At 37.0% G+C, this 26,141-nt stretch overlaps 1 protein-coding gene across 1 annotated transcript in view; it reads left to right on the forward strand.

Moving 5' to 3' along the window:
* Window positions 1-657: 657 nt before the first annotated feature.
* LOC118194201 (radial spoke head 14 homolog) overlaps window positions 658-26,141 on the forward strand; it is a 98,614-nt gene continuing 73,130 nt past the window's right edge. Inside the window, exons 1-3 of the mRNA XM_085825468.1 lie at window positions 658-871; window positions 11,415-11,520; window positions 17,546-17,632. Coding sequence (XP_085681594.1) covers window positions 764-871; window positions 11,415-11,520; window positions 17,546-17,632 — 301 coding nt within the window. The 5' untranslated portion in view covers window positions 658-763. The remainder of the gene's footprint in view (window positions 872-11,414; window positions 11,521-17,545; window positions 17,633-26,141) is intronic.

The following is a 26,141-nucleotide window of genomic DNA, read 5'->3' on the forward strand; positions in this document are numbered from 1 at the left end:
GATTCTTTTTTTTTTTTTTTTTTTTCTGGAGCAAAAACCGTAAGAAAAGCTTTCTTTCATGTTTTCCTCAGAATTTTTTTTTCCTTCCATAAATAATCCGATACTCTGATCGTTCTTAAAATCAATAGAGTTTGGGGAAATCTATGGCAAACTAAGGTTATTTTTTATTTGCCTGTGTTTTATTTTAAATGATTTACTAAAACCGGAATCAAGCTGTTTGACGATTTGTTTCCTTACTTCCACACTTTGGTTTTGTAACTTGAATATTTTTATAATCAGTTTTGAGCTTATTTGTCCACTTTACTTCAGTTTAAAAAATTATGCTATAATAGCTTGATCATATTAAATGAATTATTGATGAGAATAAGCGATGGATTTTCCTTGTTTTTGAATACAAACGGGTGGAACTTCAGAAATTCGCTAAAAATATTCGAATAATAATATTAACCGCGATCTCATTAAGCGTTGCCTGTTACAGTAACACTTTTCCTTAATCACAATAAAATCTCGCGAGATTCTGAAGAGCATTTGCATTTTACATCTAAACAGTACACACTCAGCTGTTGCTTGTTGAAGTAAAACGCAATTTTATCACTTTCACGCGCAAAGTTACAGATCAGAGTACTTTCCATAAAGTTCAATTTCTCAGCTGAAAGATACTTAGTATAGTTACAAGTAGATTTATTGTGGACAATTTAATTAAGTAGTAAATAAGCAGTTATTCATATTTACAGTGCTCATTCAAAAGTTATTATACTCAAAAATGGATTATGAAACCATTAGAGAGACTCCATTAACAGCTATTGGAGCATATACTGTGCATCCTAAAAGGAAAAATATTGCTTTTGGACGATGGGCCATTCCTGTTATGGTAAGCATAATTATACTACTCAGAAGCATTTTAATGTTTTTTTAATTAGATGTGTTCTTTAAGCATGTTACGTTACATTACTTAAAACACAGCAGTACTGTAATTGTAGTTCTTTTCATCAAAATTACCTTAAAGTCATATAATTCCGTTCATCAAAAAAAGTTGAAGTCATTCATTAAATCACGAACTTTGTAGCAATGCCCTCGCATTGTTCAGTGTCGATCAGTCCAAATTCATTATAGCTAGGTTTGAAATTTAAAACAAACTAATTTTTAATCCAGCAAAATAAAAATAAATTAAAAAAAAAACTAGTTCACAATATTATTTGTAAGCTATAAGCTATAAAGGATCGTTCCCACCCTCTTCATGCACTGCTTTCCTAAAATTAAGCCACAAACCTGTAGGGATTATTTTAATTTTCGAATAGTTTTATTTAATTTCAAAACCGTTTCCTTTATTATCTTGTTTCTCACCTAAAACTCCCTGCCAGAATAAATTAGTATTGCGTTTTATGAAAATGAGGTAGAACCAGTTGTAAAGTATATCCTAATTTTATAACATTTTATGTACCTTTCCTATCTCATCTAGCTTCAGCTTACAATTCCTTACCTTATTGAGATTTTAGAATCACGTTAAATGCAAATGAGAAGTATATAAGTCAAAGTTATACTGACTTCGAGAGAGAGAGTTAGAATTTCTGAATAGTGCGCGTTTGCCTTTCGGCGGCGTCTCTTTAACTGTTACTACCCTCGGTCGTATTACGTGCCTTTTGACAGTTTCATTGGCTAGTTGAACATTACGGGCCAACTAGGTTAGAATTAGTGTTAGCTTCGTCTAAATCTCTTTACTTAGTCATTAGATAATTCTTATTTCTTACATTTTTAAGTTAGCCCAAGTGGAGGCTTTTTGTCCCCCCTGAGAAAGCGCCCATCTGAATATCTTTATTTGAAACAAATAACCTTTGTGAACAATAAACCTCTTTGAGTTTACATTTCTGTTCTTCTTATTCGCTTAGTTGTTCACTAGGTTCCTCAACACTTAGTTTAATAGAATAAAAGGGAGGAACACTACACCGTATTGAATGGGAAGTTCAGTTACTTCCGCAGAAAAGATAAGAAATTCTCAGTACAGCGTGTTCTGCCTTCTGGCCACGTCATTTTTTTAAGCCTATCTTACTACATTCAGCCGTAATCTTATGCGCCTGTTAGTATTTGTCGGTGAGGTATAAGGACCAACTCGGTTACTTCTTTCTGTACAACTTCGGCTAAATTTTAGTTAGAATTAAGTTCGTTTCTAATTTTCTATCTTAAGCCTAAGTGGAGGCTTTCCTGTACGCCTGAGAGGGGCTAACTTTTATTATTCTTTGAGTGGAATAAAAGGGCATTTTAACCTTTCTTTGGACTTTGTTTCTATAGTTGTAAGAAAAACAGCGAATAGTCGCCATATCCTTCCCCAAAGTTCTAGTTGCTAGAGACGCATAATTTAACTAGAATCGTATAAATTGAAAACTGGTGATGATTAGAAAACTATGTAAGCAAATTGGACGAAACGTGGTGATAATATTTATTTAATTACTTCTAACCTAAAAACACAAGAAAATGTTATATAGAATAGGTACATTTTGTGATATCAGCAGGAACATAAAATTTCCTAAATTCGGGCATACAAATTTAATGCATGTAGTGTTCCTAACTTTTATTCTGCTACACTAAATGCCCAGGACTCACTAACCCAGTGAACTATTAAGCGAATTACCGCTTAGTTCAAATAACAGAAATCGTAAACTCAAGAAGGGTTCATTCCTCTTTATGCACTCAAAACAAGATGAACAGTCGGCCCCATTTTTCGGTCTTACAACAAAGCTTCCACCTGGGCTTAAACTCAAAAATAAGAAATAAGAGCTAACTATATCTAACTAAAAGATTTAGTAGAAGCTAACACAATTCTACCGTAGTTGGCCCTTAGCTTTAAACTAGCCGGCGAACTATCCAAAGGCACTTAATATACAGCCGAGCGTAACAGCAGTTCGAGAGACTTAGCCCAAAGGCAAACCCGCGCCACTTAGACCTCCTAGCTGTCTCTCACGAAGTAAGTTGAACTTTCCTTTAATACTTTTTTTTACTCATTTGCATTCAATGCGATTCTAAAAACTAATTCCAGTAGGGAGTTTTAAATTGAAACGAGGAATGAGGGGAAGTATTAACTAAATTAAAATAACTGTTATAAAATTAAGATATACCTTACATGCAAAAAAAAAAGTCTTTACAGTAAGTATGATCACCCCGAATAGCAATACAGGCCTGACACTGATAATGAGCTGCATTGGTAGCAATTCCCATTGATCACGTAAAGCAGTTCTAAGCCTGTCTGGGGTTTGGAAAAAGGTTGGAGGCAGCAACATGTCTCCCGAGAGCGTCTGACTCATATTCTATGGAATTATTGTAGGTTCAAGCCATTCCATTTGGACTAAGTTTCTTCTTCAAGAATTTGGTGCACGAAACGAACAATGTGAAAACGAGCCCTATCTGATTGCAAAATGAAAGTATCTCCAATTGCGGTAGCATATGGACAAGAAATAAGATCCATTATGTCGTTCTTTGTACCTCTGAGCATTGACAGTTCCATCTGGCAGCACATACACATCTGTGCGCCCATCTAAAGATACTCCTTACGTTACAAGAACAATATTTGCTGAATAGGTATCCCTTTCGGAACACATTGGTAAACAGAACAGACCTCCACTGATTTTCAGTCCAGTTTATACACTACGTGCCTAAATCAAACGTACTCTCCGGTGGCGGGAAGTAAGCGGGACTCACATTGCATACAGACCTCGGTAAAAATCTGCAATCGGGTGTCCTTGATATTTTTGCCGATTTTTATGACGCCAAGATGCAATGTTTCCAAGATGGATGTGATTCAAAACAACGCTGAAAATTCATGTTACAAAAGCAACAAAAGTAGTCACCTCATGTATTCCTGACTGCGTTCTCATCATCTGCATCGGTTGACTGCTGCACATACATAATGCAAATCATGTGGTCCCACAATTGATTCTCGTTCTTCTGATCCCCATACTGACGACGCCACATAAGCTCTAGAAAGTAGGAACACAGAATATCATCTGATGACTGCAGAAGTCTTACTCTTGCGAAGTTCTCGCACAATTGAGGGCTCCATATGCCTTCAATGGTGTTGATATGAGCACCAGTTTGGACACTTGTCTCGCGTCTACTAGAACTAAAACCCACTGATAGCCGTTCGATTGATCCTTAAACTAGGCCAGACGTATATCTCTCGTGCAAACTTGACATTCGCAGCAAGAACTAAGTAAACCTTCATTTGCAGACCGATCAGTTGTTTCTTACCCTTTCTGTCTAAATCACGAAAAAGAAGATTATTTGTCTTACCAGGCATACATTTTTATGGAGTGACGGCACAATGATAAATTAGAATCAACCATTTAACCAAAATCAAAAGTCAATGTTTGATTATTGGAATTTTAGTTGAGAATTAAAATTCCAATAGTTTAAAATACGGTCAAAATCCGAAATACGGTACTTGTGGTACATGATACGCGTACTATAAACTATGTAGTAATCAGCACTAAACTAAGAACTTTCGATCAGATTAAACTCAAGGAAGACATTGACACGCGTCAAAGGAAATGGTTGCCGTAACACTGAGGAAACAGAGTCGATTCTTGGTTACCAGAAAATTCGTTGCAGAGTCGGTATTTGGGCCAATTCAAAATGTACTTACTCTTTTCTATACTAGAATCCAAACGTCTTTTATGCAGCCTTTTGTGTATTGTAGTGTCTGACACTGTCCTTTCTGTAGTAGAAATAAGTGCGGATCTAAGTTGACATGGGGTTGCATTCCTATAGAGACATGCAGTAAGTCGCAAATACCGGCCATCTGCAGAAGTGATCACGGTTGGCCTACCTTCGGGAGCCTGAACCAGTAGTTAGAAATTGATTCCACGACTGGCTTAACATGGAAAAGTCGACATTTAACAGTCCTGCAATGTCAGAATTTCGTTAACCTGCTTCTAATTGGTTGATGGCTCTATGACGCCTTTCTTCTAGCAAATGTCGCCTCAAACCTTTTAAACCTTTCAAAATTGTTTAACATCCATCGTTCATTCTGCAGCAATTCGATTTTAAACTGCATCGTATTTACGTAAAGCAATAGCAGTGCCATTCTTTTGCATAATGCTACTCAGTGCAGTTTGCTTTTATTTGTAACATATCCAAATTTTAAGAACTTCCAACTATTTTTAATTGATTTATCAAGATTTTTCAATTTGTTGTTTAACTTTTGAAAACAAGGGCAGTTAAGTTTCTTTTATGGGATTTACTTTTATACTTTTACGTTTTTCTTTTCTGCTGACACCAGTTGTTAAGTTATTTTCTTCCTTCACGTTCGTACAGGGTTCGCAGATTTGGAGTGAATAACGACGACACTTGATGAAGTATCGAAGCACACTTTATTTGGCCAATATTAATCAGGACAACTTCAAAGTCCCGTTTTACAGTCGTCGAAGACCTACTATAAACACGCTGACACGATCAGCGACAGAGCCTTCAGGTTATCAGGCTATCACGGTGGAGACAGCTTCACTGCAAAGCACCAGAGTACAGCTCCCGACTCTGCTTGGTCGTTCTTGGAACTCCACATACTTTCTAGACTCTCCACACTACAACTCGCAATGCACTCGACGATACACAAGTGTATAGCTCGCGAATCAGCACAGTCTAAAACAAAACTCGACGATGTACTAACTCGCGATACACTAAAAGACTCTCTCGATGCACTCGACAACCAACTCGGCGCTAGACCTCGAGACGCTCAATGACTGACTATCAGCTCGCTAGCCGAGGCACACTCTAACTGACTGCGAACCTGCGAACCAGTAGGGTTTATATAGCTTTCTGCTTGTGTTCGGGAACATGGAAACATTCTGGGCTAAACTGGTAAGAATTCGTTCCAGAAGGTTCTCCATCCATCTATGGCATATCGCCAATTTTGCCGCCAAATGGGCGATGTCTCGCCAAATGTGGCAACTCTGCTTTCTCTTGCCATTTTATGGCAACCTTAAAACTGCTTTGCGGGGAACTATCTTACCACGCCTGTACATTTCGTAACAATACGATTTTAAAGTTATCATAGTTTAATAAGCTTAACAGGTTTCGGAGATTGAATATTGAAATTTTTTTTTAGTTTGATTTTAAGATCCAGTAGACTTAGTTTCAGAGACAGTAATAATAACTTTTTTTATTGAAGAAGAGTAGCGAAACATTTGTATGAATTTTTCATATTTAAAAATTTTTATATTTTTTATTTAGTTATTTATTTTTACTTTTTAATTGCAAACTCGTTTTTTGGTAATCTGACATTTCTACACTGCCTTTTTTAATTATTGTTTTTATTGTTTGGAAATTTTAGCAATAGAAAGATGTATAAAACACACAGTTATGAAATTTTTAAATTAAAATTTTTTTCTTTTCATTATTATTGATTTTATATCTCATTTTATGTTTTTTCTTCTGCTTTTATTTGTAATTTGTGTTGGTTAATTTTTAATTGGTAAGCTGTATTTTTCTGTATTCGTGTATTATTTTTAGTGCTTGCAACATAAAAAATTTAATGAAAATCTGAAACGTCAGCCGTGGATCATAGGTATGCGTGAAGTTTTCGTGGTTTCTTTCTGATGGTAGATTAAATATACCTCCAGTTTCTCTCAAAAAATACCCATGAAAACCCAAAGGCAGATAACACTAAGTTCTTCGCCATAATTAAATAATCCAATTCTTGACCAGTTTCTAAAATTTAACTATGAATATTTCTTAATTTTTTCTTTTCTAAATGTCTCTAAATCTCATTTTTAAATTTAAATTTATTAATTGTTATTTTTGGTTGCTTTAAGTTATTAGTAAAAAAAATACATGCTGAACATAGTATTTTTTATTTCGAATCTTGTCACGGTATGAAAATGCCCTCACCGGATTAACACAAATAGCTCGAGACAAACTGAAATGTTATTTAACGACTTCTGGTGATATTAGAGCTTCATTGCAGATGTAATAGGAAAAGTTGCTGAATTATGCGGCCTTGAAAACGGTCAGGTTATGATGATTCGGAGGCTAGAAACCAGTAGGGGTATGCAAAGTACACCGCCGCATAGGGCTCTGAAGTCTAAAGGGCCTCTTATGTATTTAGCTGGAACTAGATTTACACGTTTAAATTTAGAAAGAACATAAAAGCGACTGTTACTGATGAGACCTGTTAGTGACAGTCTGCATTAGTGTTTGAGAAACATGCTGATGTCTTAGCTTACTGAGTCACTAGATATTAACCCATGTTGAGACTTCTCTGGTCTTACGGAAAGTTCACATGGAGACTTTTCGGTCATAAATAGCGTAAGATGAACTTCGTTACTAAGCAAAATGACTTTGATCTTGTTATATGTCAAAAAAACTGGCATAGGGACATTATCTAAATGTTCTAACTATTCAGCTTTATGGTTCAGTAATCTGGTATAAGAATTTACTAGTCACAACGAAGGAAACGCATACTGAATTTCGGTCCACGAAATTTCGCCGAGTCAGCTTTATGTTCAGGGATGCACAACTTTACTTTTCTGATTGGTTACGGCTTAAAATCTTGTTCCATAGGTGAACGGAGTTGACAATTTTTACGCTTTAGCATTTACTTCGATAATAATTACGACTAGACTATCCTATGAATGATCCGTTATGCAACGCCAGCTTAGCTCACCAACAAGCTTTCCCAAATATATAAGAATTGTGATTTTTGTTTTCAAATCTGGTAAAATCTCTCTTTAGGCACTTACTTATCATGGTTTTATAAAATCCATGCCACGAGGGACAGCTGTTTTCCTCGCTAAAAGAGGAGCAGCAGGACTGCGCACAATGTTTTGGATATATGCATAAATCCGTGTTTATGTGTATAAAATTTTCTTAATTCATACCGTATTTCCTCGCTTATTTTTCTCTCTTTTTACTAACGTTATTGCTCGAAAATCGAGAGGGAAAATTTATGCGAATAATTCAGTTTCCGAAGGACGCGGTTACAACAAATGGACTGTAGCTTTAGATGAACTACAAGCAATTATAATAATATATTTTCTTTAAAAGAAATCTATATTCCAATGCGAATACATGGTTAATAATAACATTACAATACCTGATAAGATATCTTCATTTCTATTTCATTGTAACTGGAACCTCGCTGGCTCTTATTGTTGTCATGTAGAAACGTTACTGTGAAAAACCGAAATTGGAGAATGTCGATATTCACCGGTGAATGTCAACATATACCAAATACGTCGGTGAAAGACCGAATATTTGGTTATGTTCTTGTATATTTGGACCATCACCGGTGTATGTCGACAATCACAGATATACTGTGGTGGAGGTCGAAAGGAGAATTCGAGTTCAACAGACAATCGACTGTTTGTCGCCAAATCCTTTGCTCTGCTGCAATTGAAGTTACGTAGCATGCATTTGTACTCTGGAACACTGCTTGTCAGTCTTGTTCTAGGTTTGATGGTACGCGCAACGTTTTTTTAAATTTTTTTTATCCAATACACTAATTTATGTTGAACGGATACTGCAGTGAATCGTGAACTTTTCCTTGAAACGTTAAATGCATAATTTGCGAGTGAACGAGAAGACAATTGTTTTTATTTTTCAAACACAGCTTTCAAACACATCTCTCCTCACCGGGATTGATTACTCCTTACGAAACCAAGAAGAGGCATAACATTGTCTTTTTTGCCTGGCGAACAAATCGCAAATATTGAAACCGAAGAACAACTTTTAAGAAATTGCTAATACTTTTGAAACCAAAGAACAGCTTGAAGAAAAAGTTAATACTTTTGAAGAAAATCTAAGCAGTGGCCATACCGAAAACCGTATTCCAAAGAAAAATATTGAGAAGGACCTGGAACCTACCACGTCTTCGTATCAAGCCTGGACTGAACAACACGAGTTAATTTCTATAAAAAGATCGGCAGCGAAAGAGAATCTCTTACTGCAAGCAACGAAAATGTTACAAATCTCAAATTAATTATTATTCAAAATTAGTGATACCATACGAATACAAGTCTCTGATATCGACCGTGGTCGTACAGGTGGCCGAAATGTGTTGGCAGTTGTTCTTGGAATACACTGAAGTGACAAAAGTCATGGGATAGCAATATGCAAATATACAGATGGCAGTAGTATTGCGTAGAAAATGTATAAATGCGAAGTGCTTTGGCAGGGCTTTCATTTGTGTTCAAGTTATTCATGTGAAGAGGCTTTGACGTGATTATGGCCGCACGACGAGAATTAACAGACTTTGAACGCGGAATGGTAGTTGGAGCTAGACGCATGGGTCATTCCATTTCGGATATCGTTAGGGAATTCAACATTCCGAGATCCACAGTGTCAAGAGTGTGCCGAGAGTATCTAATTTCAGGCATAACATCCCACCATGGACATCGCAGTGGCCGACCACCTGCACTTAACGACCGAGACCAGCGACGTCTGCGTAGAGTTGTCAATTTTCACAGACAAGCAACACTGCGTCAAATAACCGCAGAAATCAATGCGGAACGTACGAGGGACGTGTCCGATAGGACAGTGCGGCGAAATTTGTCTTCCTTGGGCTATGCCAGCAGAAGACCGACTCGAGTGCCTTTACTGACAGCACGACATAGCCTGCAGCGACTCTCGTGGGCTCGTGAGCATATCGGTTGGTCCCTAAACAAATGGAAAACCGTGGCTTGGTCAGATGAGTCACGATTTCAGTTGGTAAGAGCTGATGGTAGGGTTCGAGTGTGGCGCAGACCCCACGAAGCCATGGACCCAAGTTGTCAACAAGGCACTGTTCAAGCTGGTGGTGGTTCCATAATGGTCTGGGCTGTTTTTACATGGCACGGACTCGGTCCTCTGGTGCAACTGATTTCAATCACATAATTTCTTTTTGTATTATTTTCTTTTCTCATTTAGAATAATGTTCAAAAGTTTTTTTACATGTGCTGTTACTTAAGCTTTTACCGATTTTGACTTATACGGTATAAATGCAAAAGTAAAAATAAATAAATAAATAAATAAATAAATAAATAAAAAAAATAAAAAATAAATAAATAAATAAAAATAAACAAATAAATAAATTAATAAAATTCCTTATTGACTAAATTTAAAATTAAATGCTTAACATTTATTTATCCAAGCGCGACTGAGGTCATTATTAAGAAGTCAAGTAATATCGAGTAGCCCTTCTCGCGTTAAAATCAAAAGCTACATGTCACGCAGTGGAAACGCCTCTATACAGTTACGAATAACTCTTCTCACCAGGGATCGGTTACTCCTCTCAGCAAGACAGGCGAAAACGTTACGTCACCCTTGAAGTTTTATGACACCTGAAATACGGAGTTGGCAAATATTTTGGACATGCGCCAAGCGACTATCTGAATGTTGACATTCACCGGTGAATGTTGACATTCTCCAAATCTCGGTCTTTCACAGTAACAGAGACATTAGGTATTTTTTGAAAGCAGGGGAAATGAAAAATGAGCAATGCCGTCGCCGGGACTCGAACGACGGACCTCTCGAATACGCGCCGAGTGTACTGGCCACTACACCACGAAGGCATGCTAAGAAGGCGGGAGAAATACCTTATATACTCCAACTCTTAAAGAGCGACTTTTAAAGGGGACCCAATCACCAAGTCCTGGTGGCGGAAAATCTTCATCCACCGCCGTTTTTAGTTCGGGATCCACTGTAGGGACTATTAGGTTATTTCGAAGCAGGAGACATGAAAAATGAGCAATGCTCTCGCCGGGACCCGAGCCAATGACCTCTCGAATACGGGCCGAATATTCTGGCCAGTAGATCACGAAGGCACGCTAAGAAGGCGGGAGAAATGCCTTAGTCTCTACTACTCCTTAGGCCTGAAATCATTGATGTATTATTAAAAAAGGTGAATGTGCTGCTAACTCGTTGAAATTGGAGACTGAATGTCAGTTCGTGTTTGCTTCGCCGTGATGGGTTTGTTCTCGTATTGCGCTGGCATAAAGTTTAACAGTTAGAAGAGAAATGTCCAAGGTGACCATCGTAGATATTTTGCGAGAGTTTGTCTTTGTTAGAAAAAGGAAGACATTCCCTACGTGGACGAATCTATTTTAAAATTTAGGTGAGCTAGTTCTCTAAGCGCACTGAGGAGGGAAAAAATTGCTCAAATATTTTTAGAATTTTCGGAACTTGTCGCTAAAACCCTGGGGTGAAAAATTCTGGAGAGCATAAAATAGGCGAGGAAATACAGTAAATATTGCTTGCTCTGCTATGTGGAAAGCTGCTTATCATGCGTAAAATTGTAAATTAGAATTCCGGCAACTTGAAATATGCGATTTAATCCTATTAGGAGGAGAATACACCCTTAATATTATTTCCTTTTAAGTCTCAGATATTTAAAAAACAAGACAATAGCTGCATGACATAACATTTCGTGACTCTTTACATATTTTAAATAGGCTCGGATGATGCAAAATCCTGACGTACTACAAAAGAGGAAAGCTCTTCAATCTATGTGTGACTATGTGTTCGACTCAAGACGTGTTGCTTCGAAAGAATTTTTGCGTAAATATTTTCTCTTTCAATTCAGTTCAAAATATTTTATATATGTAATAACATTGATCTCGTTGAAAAGACTATTTTCAAACCATAATGAGAAATTTTATGTGAATAAAAGGACACAGTTAAGAGGGGTAATTGTAGAAAACCTTTTATTATATTTTCGAGATAAAATTAAAGGTAATCAAGTTAAAAAAAAAAAAAAAAAAAAAAAAAAAAAAAAAAAAAAACATACATTTTTAACATTAAATATCGGTTAAAAGAAGGCAAACATATCTTTTAATAATTCCGCAGTTAATATAAGGAAGTAAATAAAATGTAATTTCGCAAGATAATAAGTAGGATATACAGCTTAATGATGAATATAGAAATGAAAACCCTTATTTTGAATTTCCGCTGAACGGTTTCTAAACGATTCATTCATTTGTTAAAGTTGTTAGCGTTACCATTGCTCGCTTTGAATTCGTTGAGTTTCTTAATTGAAAATTCGTTAAAGTTTTACAAAATATGAAAGAGATAATAAAAAAAATTTCCAAATTTCAAGTTCGGGCTTCCAGATCTTCGTATTCTAGGGGAGGACAACTTATTGAAAATTTGATGTCTCTAGGTACCGTTTTCCGCAGTGCGAGAAACATAGATACATTCATGCAGATTCTTCATTATTTAATTTCTTTAAATATAATGCGGGGCTCTAATATTTGGTGGCAACAATTTGAAACGTGAATCGTCATTTACAGAGAACCAACTCAAAATAGCAAAACGAAATAGATAACTCTCTTTGGGCTAATTAACCAAAAATTTTGAATCTATTTTAAAACTCCAAACAATAACAATTCTTACAATACCCAGATCAAATGCAGATATCTTCATCAATTCACATCCCAAATGTAAATAGTATATCGAATATATAAAAAAATATGAGAATACTTAACGCTCTATGAACATGAACATTGATGATCAGCTGACTTCTCCCAAATGGCACACATATTTTTTTCCTCTTCGCTTTTTCTAATATAAGTTTTTTATATTTCAAGTTCCATTTAGTTCAAGAATTATGGCTTAAAAAAACTATTTTTGTAATGATAATCATTTTATCTCTGAAACAATTTGTCTAAATTAAGCTGTAGAAAAATGACATCCTTTTCCAAGCGATGGATACGATATAATTGTCAGAATGAAGCCAGATTACGCTTTCTTAGAATTTGAGTATTTAAAGTTAAAAGATTTCTTACACAAGATAAAGAAATCTAAGTTTTTGAAACTGAGTCGTGTTAAAAGAAGAATTAATTTACTGGAGAGCTTTTGGTCACGGTCCTAAAATTTGATTGCTTTGAAAATTGTAAAAGTAATTTGCTTGTATATATTAGTTTTAATTGCCATCAAAATATTAGAGAAGTGTTTTTAGCCTTCTAATTTCTTTAGGATTAAATTTGGCAATAAATTTTAACTTTTCCTTATTTTTGATTAGATTTTGTTATTATTGTTGGTTGAACCTAAAAATCAGGAAAAATGAATTTAAAAAAGACAAATAAGTACGTTTGTAACCAGAAAAGCATTATTTACAAATTTCTCTTACTTCAATAAAAAAATTATGCAACTTCTGGCAGGTACGTAAAGACACATAAAACGCAATATATTGAGAAAGCATTATATCAATGATAAAACTGATATGAATTAGATTCCAAATACACTGGTGGACAAAATTAAGAGAGGGAACACTTTTTCCCAAGTATTTCGAGAAATACTGGATAGAAATAAATAAAATTAGGTATGGATAAAGTTTATTGTATGAATTCATTAGCATGAGCTATGGCCAAGAGTACAATGAGATCCAAACTTAAGGTTGAAAGATGGCATTGAAAATGTGGCTAATATGGTGTGTGGTCGCCTCTGACAAACAGACAACATGCACAACGAGTAGCCATGCTGTTAACAAGAGAATTCAGGAGTCCCTGTTTAAATCGCACCTATTCCTCCACGAGAGCTTTTAACTCCTAAATGGTTCTGGGTGGGCGTTGGTGTATTGCATTTAGCCTTCCCAAGGGCATCCCAAGCATGTTCAATAAGATTAAGATCACGATATTTGGCTGGCCAATTCATTCAGTGGATGTCCTCGTTTTCCAGATAGGCATTAACCAGATGGGCTCTATGTGGTTGTGCATTGTCGTCCATAAAAATGAGCTCGGGGCCAACAGCACCCTTGAAATTTGCACATGATCAAACAAGATTTCCTTCCTCTACCTTTGGGCATTCACGAAACCAAACAGTGTCAAACATATGAAGAGGTGTGGTGTGCAGGTATTTTGCATAATCTCTGCCAGGACCATCACTCCTTCACCTCCATATTGGTCCCCTTCCATGATTTTGCTGGGATGGTGCCAAATTGCAGTTTCCTCCATGTCAATAATCACCGAGGATCAGGTTATAGACTGAATCTGTATTCTTCCATGAAGAGAATATTAACACACTGAAACTGTATGCACCATCGTAAGCGTTCTCTTTTGTGGGAGTCAGTGAGTGAGATGCAAATAGCCGGCTTTCTAGCATAAAGTCCTATGTAATGGAGCTTTATGGAAATTGTCTTCCTTGAAACTGATGTTCCTGTAGCAGTAGCGAAGTCACAAGACAGTTGCGTGGCTGTAGACATCCTATGGTGTTTGGCTGAATGTACCAAATACCGGTTTTCATTTGTCATTGTGCTCTCGAGAGACCGTGTCCTGGACATCTGTACATTTACCCACTGTTTTTAAAGTGATTCCAGAGAGATGACACTCGGCGTTACAACAAGTTCTCTTGCAACCTGAGCTTCGGAATGCCCTGCCTCAAGCCTACCCAAGATTCTTCATCTCATACTTTTGTCTAAGCAATAATGTGTACTCATTTCACCTAAAACAGCAAAAACGACAAGATTTTTCAAGAAAGACATTAAAAACCACTACTGTATTGCAGAGCGGAATGAGCAGAACAGCTGGAAGCGGACTTTTATACCTGCTGCTGGTGTAGCGACGACTCCATGAATGCGTAAACTCATCTCACGGACACTAGCTCTACGGTGACATTATATGGGAACAGGTCTGTCTGCTATTTTAGGAGAAAAAGTGGGAAAATACACTCTATAACAAAATAATCGACGGACTAAGAAGGAATCATCCGATTGCTTTAAATTTCGTATGCATAAGTGTTTCGAGCAAAATATGCAAATGATTAAAATTTATTGTCCAATGAATGAATGGTTCGATCTCTAGCGCATCGGAACTGCGCATCGAACAGATGTATATAAGGAGCTATTCTTTAACTGTTGTTAAAAATTTCTGTTGCTTCTATTGCATTGCAATTTAGGATACCTTTCAGCGACTGAAAAAAAGTGCTTCGCCGCAGGATTCGAACTTATTACGAGCAACTGTGAGAGTTCGAAAGAGGTCGTATCATTAGATTGAAAGGGGCAGGTTGGGCAAATAGGAGAATTGCTCGTCATATGAGTCGAAGCGATGAGACGATTAGAAAATGCTCTCAAGAATGGGAGGACAATGGCAGATTTCAGCGTCATGATAGTAGCGGTCGATCTAGGGCCACAACAGGTCGGGAAGACAGAGTGATTGTCAGATCAGCTGTCACAGTGCCTGATTCATCGCTATGAACAATCAGATGTGCGACCCGCACACGAGTGTCCCCCATGACCATTCACAGACGGCTGATAGAGCGAAATCTACGCTCGTACCGACCGTTACGCCACCTGCCACTCACGCCAGCACTCTATCGAGCAGCCAGATTACAGTGGTGCTTGGCTCTATCAGGTTGGAATGATGTTGCCTGGTAACGTATAGTCTTTAGCAGCGAATCTAGCTTCCAACTGTGTCATGACGATTATAGAATACGTGTCTGGAGACGCCCAGAGTCCTATCCTGCTTTCACTACTTCAATCCACACAGGCCCCAACCAGGAATTGTGGTCTGGTGTGCCATTTTCCTTGATAGCCGGATCCCTTTGGTGATCCTTAAAGGTATACTTACAGTACAGCGGTACGTGGACGACATTCTGAGACCTGTTTTGCTACCATTCCTTTTGCAGTACCCTGGCCTTATTTTTCAGCAAATTAATGCCAGACCATATACGGTGCGTGTTGCTATGAACTGTTTTACAGCTTGCGAAACACTTCCTTGGTCAGATCTTTCTCCCATCGAGCATGTCTGGGATATGATGGGAAGGCGACTTCATCTACCAGGGAATCTTGATAACCTAGCCCGACAATTGGAGTAAATTTGGCAAGAAATACCGAAGGAGACCATCCAGGAGCTTTATCAGTCTATGCCACGCCGTGTGGCATCTTGCACCCTGGCTAGAGGTGAGTCAACACCTTATTGATCTCGTTACTTTGTAACTATGTAACTGTGAAATAAATCATTTCCAATAGTTCTGAAATTTTAATCATTTTCTATTCTGTACATAAACTTCCTATCCACCAAATTTTGTCTCCATCGGAAAATTCCTTCTTGGTGAGTAGACTTTTTTGTTATAGTGTATTTTCCATCTCTTAATTTTGTCCACCATTCTTAAACAAAAATTTATTCTACCAGATACTTCATACAAGGAACCTGCGTTCCAATAAGAATACATATTAATATTAACATTCCAATATGCTATACACAGGCCTTGTATGTCCATGTAATATTTATATTTATATTTTTACACAGAGGAAATATTCCCTTCTGCTAGGATGACTATTAACATTGTAAGACTTTTACAACTTTTACAAGTCAGGTCAGTGGTTATCTCAGGCGGCGCTCAGTATCAGACGGATATCGTATTGTAATTGAGCCCGTGTCTGGCTCAGTTACCTTATAAAAAAACCTCAGGCTCACCTCACAGGAATAAGGTCTTGACCGCAGATTCCAAGAGGACACGAGTGGAACGAAGGAGAAGGGGGGCGAACAAAAGACCCGGATTTCGAAAGAGAAGAATACAGCACTAGGTGAGATTACAATGAACATAAACAAATAGGAGTAAGGTAAAATCACATGTTTAAAAAGTTTCTTAAGTGTGAGAACACCTGCCACGTCCTGGTAGAGAAAACTGGTCCTGGTATCTGCACAAAATATGTTTCAAATCATGAATTAAATGGAAAATAAAAAGGATGAAATGATATTACAAAACTGCAAATTTCGAAAGAGAAGAATACAGCACTAGGTGAGATTACAATGAACATAAACAAATAGGAGTAAGGTAAAATCACATGTTTAAAAAGTTTCTTAAGTGTGAGAACACCTGCCACGTCCTGGTAGAAAAAACTGGTCCTGGTATCTGCACAAAATATGTTTCAAATCATGAATTAAAAGGAAAATAAAAAGGATGAAATGATATTACAAAACTGCAAATACAAATTAAATATACAGATAAAAATTAAAATAATCGTGGGAATACAGTTAATTACTGAGTGTAAAGCCACTTAAAATAGCAAAATGAATAAAATTATGCGAATAATTTTAAAATTTTCAAAATCAGCGCTGAAAAACCTAGGGAGGAAAATTACGTGAGGCTGCAGCAATTATATTTCAATATACGTTTCGGGAAAAAGGTTCATCTCAGAGCTCATGTACTCCCATAAACAGAAATGATTTGGTGTCATAACTTAATATTTTCATGCGTTCATTCCTTTCGGTCGTTATGATTTCATTGTCATGTAATGTTTATGTTTACAGCAATTTAAAATTCAGTCACTTTCCGTAGGTATGTATGAATATGTAATTGAATATGAATTGAATATGAATGTCAAGAAGCAAGATTAAAAACAGAGAAAAGAGATTCCGTAACATTTAATTTTCCCCCTAAATGATTAGTTGCGGTACTTTTTGTTTCCTTTGTAGAAAGGTTATTAAGTGAAATTCTGAGAGTGATTGCATAGTATCTTTAGTAGTTAAATACCCACAAATTTTTTCATAGTTTGAAACAGTTTCATAGTTTGATTAAGAATTCATATTGTAATTTTCTGTCTTATGATATTTTTCATGAAACAAGGTACGAATCTAATTTACAGGTATAGTACCCGTTTTGAAGAGCTTGGCAGACGATACAGATGCTAGTGTAAGAAACAAACTTGCGGAATGTTTCGCAGCTATTGCTGGTAAGTGACGCTGGAAAGTTCAGCGTTAGCTTAGTACAGAGATTATCACCCTTTTTCTTGCATCGACCACTTTTAAAAAAAGGTAAACTGCACACCCCATCAGTTCCTTGTACGGCCTGTTAAATTATACATATTTTTTGCTGGGCTTCATTTAAACTTATTTCTTCGAATTTCATTAGAGATATATTTCTCATTCAATCAATTCAGTTCTTCCATCGCGACAAGACAAAAATACATAAAAACTCAAAACATCTTCATTAGAAATAGGAAAATACAGAAAAATCTAAAATACCAAATAGTTAAAGCAGTTATAAAAAAATTCTTTTTTGCAATTAAAATTACAATTTTAACGCAAAAATAAGCAATTCGGCCAACGGGCTGAAAGATAAAATTTTCACCTCACAAATATTAAAAGTTTTGGTCCCATTGGGCAAAAAGACATTGAATTTAGTGCGTCAACTGACTTAATTCGCTTTAGTACGAAGAGTTTCAATTGTAAATTGACTTTTAAATTGTTGATAATTCTACAACTAGTGCATTCAGATTAACTGAAGGCATAAAATCCTTAACTGAAGTATATGAAGCACATACTTCAATCAATTTTAAAGCAAAAAAATGCACAATTTACCAACACATAAAAATAAAAGCACAGAGCTTAACGAGCCACGTAAGAGGGTGGACGTATATATATATATATATATATGTGTTTGTAATGAAAGCAGACATTAGCTGTAATGAAACAAACTTAGAAGTAAAGATATCTTAGAACGTAGAATGTTGAATCCATAATAAACAGGAAGAATTTTGATTACGTAGAAGAATGAACAGGAAATATTTTGATTGTGTAGAATGTTGATTTATATTGAAAACCAAACTTGGCAGTCGAGGTAGATTAAACATTCATTATTATTTCATTAGCATATGTGGCTACAATTCACTTGTCCCTCTAGTCGTGCCTGTTCAAGAGCATTTACATTTCTGATGCTATTGAGATAGATAGGAAAGAAGCAAGCCAGTGCCTTAACGGCAAGACAACCAGAAGCAAAAGTGCGCAGTCATCCAACATGGAAGTTCGCCAACGAAAAGGTTTCAGTTCTCAAAGTTTTGAGTTCAAATTCCGAATTAGCTACTTTATAAGCGCTACTCATATCATATGATATGGATTGATCAACAGTACCCACAAAGGACCCCCCCCCCGTTTTTTAAATTAAATAACTCAAAACAAAGATCTTTAGAAGACTGAAACAAAAGGTATGTTTATTGGAACAGCTGTAAATATCTGATACAGAAGGTTTACATTTAACTACAAAAGTTGCCAATAAGCAGTGCTATAGTCCCAGCACACTCTAGAGAAAGGAACAATCGTGCCCTCTGTAAGCCGTTGTTGCAATCACATCATAATCTTTTCAAAATGTTAACCTTTTGCAGTATAGAGGTAGCGCAAACGAAAACGAAATTTCCACGCCACACTTTTGCAGTGTGTCAACAGAAATGGATGCACATGCTTAACAGATCGACTCTTCAAGCTCATCGAATGTTGCAGGCTTCTTCTGGAAGAAATAGCCCCACAAAAAGTAGTCACAAGGGGTAAGATCGCGTGAATATGGAGGCCAATCCAAGCCTGTAAATGTCAAATATTCCAAAGCAATAACTCTATCTCCGAAGTATTGCTCAAGGAAGTGAGACACCTGTTCGGTGCGGTGTGGTCGGGCCCCATCTTGCATGAAACACGAAGTGCCTGGTTGATCCTGCAACGCTAACAGTGTGGCGACAAATTGCTCCAACATTTCAGCATAACGGTCAGAAGTGATTGTTTCTCGCAAGCAGAAGCGGCCAATAACCTTTGCTGGATACTGCAGCCCAAACAGTAACTTTTGGGGAATATAATTCACAAAAATAGGGGTTTTTAGTACCCCAAAATCGCCAATTTTGTTTATTCACGACAGCATTCAGGTGAAAATGTACTTCATCTGTTAACCATATGCGACATTAAATCTGTCATCATCAATGATTGTGAGCATTTGTGAGAAACAAAATACATAAATTTAAAGGAAAAATATTATTGTTTTTAAAAATTTATTAAAAAAATTTATTGTATTTTTCTCCTTATGAGGTATTTTTCCCACTTCCCTAGCGTCCTTTGTGGAGTAGTGGTTCTGCACGCTGGGCCGTGTTCCAGAGGTCCGTGGTTCGATTCCCGGCGAAGGCGGTTGCATATTTTTCATCTTTTCTGCTTCCAATTAACCTAATGACTCTACAAGTGGGGCTCGAACTAAAAGGGTTGTGGATGATGATTCTCCGGATTTGGCGACTAGGTCCCCTAAAACCCTAGTCGCCCTTTAAAAAAAAAGGGGACTATATAAGGTATTTCTCCCACTTCCCTAGCGTACTTCGTGGTGTAGTGGTTCTGCTCGCTGGGCAGGTATTCCAGAGGTCCTTGGTTAGATTCTCGGAGGAGGCAGTTGCATATTTTTCATCTTTTCTGCTTCCAATTAACCTAATGACTCTACATCCTTATGTTAATTTTATATGGTGTCTCTCTTATTACAAGTGTTATGGAAAATTCTTATGTATTTTTTTTTGTTCTGTATAATTTTTGCGTATTATTTTACTGTGAATTTGTATTGTGCTTATTTTAAAATTAATGTATAATATTTAATATTGTTATACTTTACGGCAAAGCTCCTTTAAGTTTGGCAGAATATGTGTTACAGTTAAAAGGGCGCGGTTGTATTTCCATTTCTCACGCGTAGGCTTCTTTGGAGGTTAGAGGTCACTGTCCAGCTGCATTTTTCCCCTTTTTCGCGGGGGTTGAAAACACGTGTTTTTCTCGTTCAGAGGCGAATAGTTCTAAGGGGCAGCGATTTTTTTTGACAGAGTTATAGGTTGGAAACATTCTTCTGTTGCGTGGGAAAGAAAGGGTCTGTCTTCTTGTAGAAAGTTCTGAATTTCTGAGAATTTCAGTGGCGATTTATTACCCTTCTTCTAGTTGGCGAAAGGGAGTCCAAGTTTCCTTAAGATTGGCTAAATTTTTAATTTTAGTGCTGTTTGAACCAATAGTAATTTTGAGGCGTTTCTTGGAGAGTTAAACCGAGGTTTCTTAAGCCGTTGCACGGAAGGCAGGAGATCTTTTGGACTTGAAAAAAAAAAAAAGCGATTTTTAGAGAAGACTTTTAAGAGGGTTTTTGGAGCCTTAGGGGTTTGGTACTTTGACGGCGGCCCCTACGGGGCCGGCCGCGGTCAGTGAGGTGCGGAGATGAAAAACGCGGCGATTGTTCGGTGGTCGACCGCGGTATACAGTTAAGTTTTTATCTCCGAGATTTCTGGGTACGGAGGGTCCGAGACAGTGTGGGTGCTCGTTTTGACGCCGGCAATTCTTGCGGCCTATTATTTTCAATTTCGTCACCGAGATTTCTTTTTCCCATTTGTGGAACAGTCTGAACTGCTCGTTCGTGCTGGAGTATGTATTTTGCTTTAGAAAAGATGGAAATATGGAAAGTCGTCATCGCCTGAGGTCTGCTTTGGTCTTTTGTCTCCAGTTTCGACCTCTTTCTCTTATCTTCAGTGGAACTTCGAAAACGGGAAGATGATTGAGTGAAAGTGCTGCTTAACGGAGGAATTTGAAAACTTTAAACTGGAACTATGAAAAGGCTCCGGTTCCGGAAAACAACGATGAAGATTTGGCAGTTATTGTTTCGGGATTTGTAATTTTGATCGGGGCAGCTCCCTGAGTCTCTCAAAGGTGGTACGCCGATTTCGTGAGTGACTTTTTAATTTTCATTGGTGTTTTATTTTGATGCATAATCCTTTTAAATTTGGAAATGTTTAATACTAAAGCAAGAGTTGATATGTTAAGTAGATAAAAATTGAATATTTTTACCAAATTTCTAGCTGAGATAGTAATTTTTTATTTAATGTTTAATAGTCAGAAGTCAATTGAACTAATTGGAGGAAGTAAATCTTTGTTTTAATGTTTAAGTGCTATGTTCAATATGATTTATTCTAAATTAGTCTTTTTAAATAAATTTAATCTTCTGGGTTTCCTGCTTAAAATGATTAAGAACTGTGACGTGTTTCACCATGATTTTTGTATTAATGGAATAATGTTAAATATGAGATTGATATGAAAAAAAAAACTATGAGTAACTTTAAAAGATTTTGTAGGGGTAGTCTGGCCAGCTATCTTAAGTTATAATGTGTGGGAATTTTCAATAAATGTGTTTATTATCTTTAATATTGTATGTTTTTTTGTGTGTATTAATTGTGGTCTACTGTAGGTCACCCATGTGATCCTTTCGGAAACATGGTTTATCAACCGAACCTGGGTAATTATATTGCGGTAGTAGAAAAATAAGTTTTAGTGTTGGTGACTATACGATCGGTTTCCTGAATTTATTTTGATTTAAAGAGTAGACTTCTTAATTGGGAGATTGTATCTTTCCCCGGTGTTTTGAAGAGTTCTGTGTGCTATTTGAAATGTTCAAGGCTTAAGCTTATCTCTAGATTTAAAATTGAAATTTATGTGTTTTCAGGTTGGAGATATAAATTAGTTTTCATTTAGTGAGAGATAGCCTGTTAAAGATTTTGTTCTGGATGTGCATAATTAATCGTGATTCTACCAAAACACCAGGAAGGATATCTTTCTTTGATGTCTTTTAGATTTAAAAGTTTTGTTTATGTATGTACAAAGTTAGAGTAGTAGTTAGTTTTAGTTTGTTTTTTTTTCTGTCGCCGCACTAAGCAGTCAGCTTTAAAGAGATAAAAACTAAATGAAAATTATTATTTTTTTTTCCTACTTAACACAAGATATAACTTTATATCAGCAAACAATTAATTATTAATGTTACTAAATTCATAATTTTATTGCAACCAGTGGGATCTTCATAGTACTGAACAATTACTCGTGCATATTTGGAATAGATCGTGCATATAGAATTTCCGATGCACAGTCTCGTGCGCTGGAGATAAAAATGTTTTTTTTTCTCGTACAGTGTTGCCATTACTCGCTTTGAAATCGTTGAGTTCATTATTGGGAAGTATCGTTTGGTAGCATAGATTAGATGACTGGCTATCGGTAATCACATAAATGGTGTCCGTATGTGTTGGTAGAAATAGCTTGATGGCATTCAGAATGGCTGTAAGCTCAGCTTGGAATACGTTGTTTTCGTGTCAAAGGACAACTTGCCATTCAGTGTAAGTACCTTGTGCCGAAATTTATGGTGTCTCCACAGCCTACTTTGTCCTCTATCTTCGATCCATCAGTATATGCTGCGGATTTAGTAGATGGTGTACGTTGTTGACGTCGCAGTGCAGGTTATGAATATAGTTACTCGAGTGTCTAATGTGGTCTCGGGTGTCTATAGTTACTGTGGTGTATCCTTGTAATCTTGTGGATTGAAGATGATATCATCGTAGCTTGCAGATTTCTTCAGCTGAAGAATTTTGGAAGACAGTGCTTCAATTTCAGCTTGAAGTGGCTAAGGAGTCACACCTACCAGAACTTGCAGGGCGTTCGTGAAGGTTGTTTTAAATGCACGGGGGGCGTTCATTAAGAATGAACGCTGAATGGCATTGACTTTCCTGGCCGTCATTGGCAGGGCCCAGATGGCAGCCCCATAAGCCCCATACGTGATGATCTTATTTACGACTGTTGTCAACAGCATTTTCCTAATTTGGGAGTTGAGGCCCCAGGGTGTAACTTCTTATTGACTTAGTGCGTATGCCATTTAGAGGGCTGTTAATTTTTTATCTTGGAGATGAGGTATCCGGGTACATTTTTTCTATAATTAGACCAAGATAACTGAGAGTTTTCATGCATTTCAAATTATTTTGGCCAATTCGCAGAATAAGATTCCTTGTTAATGTTTATCCAGGTTTAGAGAAAATTAATGCTTGGGATTTGATGTGTGAAATTTTTAGCTATAAACTATTGCAGAGGACATTAAATAAGCTGAGGGTGGTGTTGCTGTTATCTTGGAGCTGATCTTGCGAGCTGCATTGTACAATGAACGCTACATCGTCAGCAAAGGCGACAGTGTGTCTTGGCCAGTTGTGATCAATGATACTAATGAATGTAATATTCCAGAGGTCTGCGCTCATACACGACTCCTGGAAGCCTCCCCTTGCTTGCTTTCTGGAAATTACTGTGCTGTTATGAATAATTAGGCTGATTCTATTTTGTAGGTAGTCGGTTGTCAAGAGATATAGATTTCTTGGGCATGGCATCTCCCTGAGGACTTGACGTACAGCTGGCCCCCAGAGAGAGTCGAATACGAGTACATTCCTTAAATCCAGGCAGAGGAGGGCTGAGTGCATTTGGTTGCTTTTATTGCTGTGAATTTGGGAGAGTGCAGCATCGAGTGCGTGGATATTTGAGGTCTTAGGCGTAAAGCCATATTGATGCATACTGGTTTTGTTGTCTTTGTACGCGTGATGTTTGATTCTGTTGATCAGCAAGCTTTCCAAGAGTTTTCCCATGACTGGTAACAGTTTATGGGTCTGTAGAAGTGAGGGTCCTCTGAAATTTTGGTCTTTTTTGAAAGGAGGATAATTTATACTTGTTTATAGCAATCCGGGAAACATTGAAGGTTGAGACATTTATTATAAGGGTTCAGAAGGATTAACTTCGCATATGAGTTTTAACATTTTGTTAGGCATACCCTCTGGGCCTGGTGCCTTTTTATTGTACAGTGCTTTTACTATATATAGCAGTTCATTCTTAGTGAAAGGTACATCGTCGTTTGAGTTGGAATATTCAGTTGACATTCTTATTTCCTGTTGGGTGAGGGTGTCTTGATCGGTGTGGTCCGGAAGAAAGACATGATCCAGGATGTTATAAATGGTGGTGTTGGTGATGTTATTATAGTAAGACGACTGAGCATTGGCTGGGTCGTGAAACAGCGTCGGCTGAAAGATCTTTAAAAGTTGTCATTTTATAAAGTGTGTCGCACGCGTAAGTATTGCGGGTGCAATAAGATTCCATGATTTCAGTTTGGCCTCTAAGATCTGCTTTTTATGTAGTGCCATTTGTCTATTATATTCAGTACAAGTAATTATTCTGTCTTCATCGTTTGTACGCGTCTTTAGTCTTCTTCGTAAAGCCCTGGTGTTTTGGCTAGCAGCTTTTAGATCCTTGGTTCACTAGTTGATATTAGTGGTGTTGGTAAGAGTTTTTAATTTTAGTAAAGCTATCAGGACTTGTGTTCCTCTTTACTTGCTTTGGAAACATGAACTGTCCTGACTCGGAACAGGGAGCTTACTCAAGCTATGTTCAATAAATTGTGAAGTAGACAATACACACAGGAAGGGTATACGAAACCTTTTATTTTTCTATCTTTACAGAGATTTCCGGACTTCGGAATACAGAGACCAACCACTTGTGGTCTGAACGTAAAAATATAAAACTACTAACTAAACTCTAACTAAACCTAACTTTGGATTAATATACAAGTGCCTGACTTTAAGATTGGCTGTTATTTAACAAAATCCGTATGTAGTACAGAGAGCTGCTAAAACTACGATACGTTTAAAATTATCAAGAGGATTAAACCTCTGGCCTTGAAGGCAACCAGCAATCGAGTAAAACTACTATGGCAAGCGGCCTGCTTCTAATAACTCCTTCCTCTCTCTTGCTTGGCAAAAAGCCACAACTTAAGTACTTGGCGTTAGCAAGACAAATTTGCATAAATAAGTTAAAGCTTTTAATTCTGGCCGGAAGTAGAAAATAAGAAGTGATAGTAAAGATTTAAAATAAAATAAACGTTAGTAAAACTTAGGATCCTTACAAGGCATGACAGCAATCCTGAATAGTTTAAGTGAGAAATACTGCACATTTATTAGCATCTTCTTTGGTGTTTATCTGGGCAATAGTGTCTAAGATGGAACGAGTTTTGGATTCAAGACATTTTTCTGAAATTTTTTGCTCATTGCTGTTGATTCGAAAACAAAATATGTGTGGTTTTGATCTGCATATTAATTTAAAAGGCGTTGGGTTGATGATCTGATATTGATTCATATGTAGTGATTTTCCGGTTTATGATGTTTTGGGTGAGGGGATGCATACTTAGTGTTAGGTCTGGCCAAACTTTTCAGTTGATTGTGCAATATGTGGGAATCTTCTGGGTCATTGCGGAGAATGAGATTATATGAAAAGATGAAGTCTTCCATCTCCGTGCCTCTTGGTGTCGTATGTGGTAGCCCCAAGTACTGCTTTGTGCATTGAAATCCCCATTTATTACTTGAAGACATTAGAGCTGTGGCTAGTTAGTTAGGTATAGTTGAGCATTTGGTAATGGTGACTGAGATGGTAACAACGTCGCGATGAGATTTTATAACTATTGATGGCCATGCTTTGCTGGTTATGATAATAGCTGCTCTGGGAGATTGTTGATGGTTGGGATCCTTCCAGGAGCTGTCATTCCACGAAAGCGGCGAATTACGAAGGCAATCTCGATGACAGTACAGTTCTTGTACAAATACGATATCATGATAGTATTCTGATATATGTTGA

Source organism: Stegodyphus dumicola, chromosome 10 (genome assembly GCF_044657685.1).
Source record: "Stegodyphus dumicola isolate Sdum_Otavi_A_Nest chromosome 10, ASM4465768v1".
NCBI lineage: Eukaryota > Metazoa > Arthropoda > Arachnida > Araneae > Eresidae > Stegodyphus > Stegodyphus dumicola.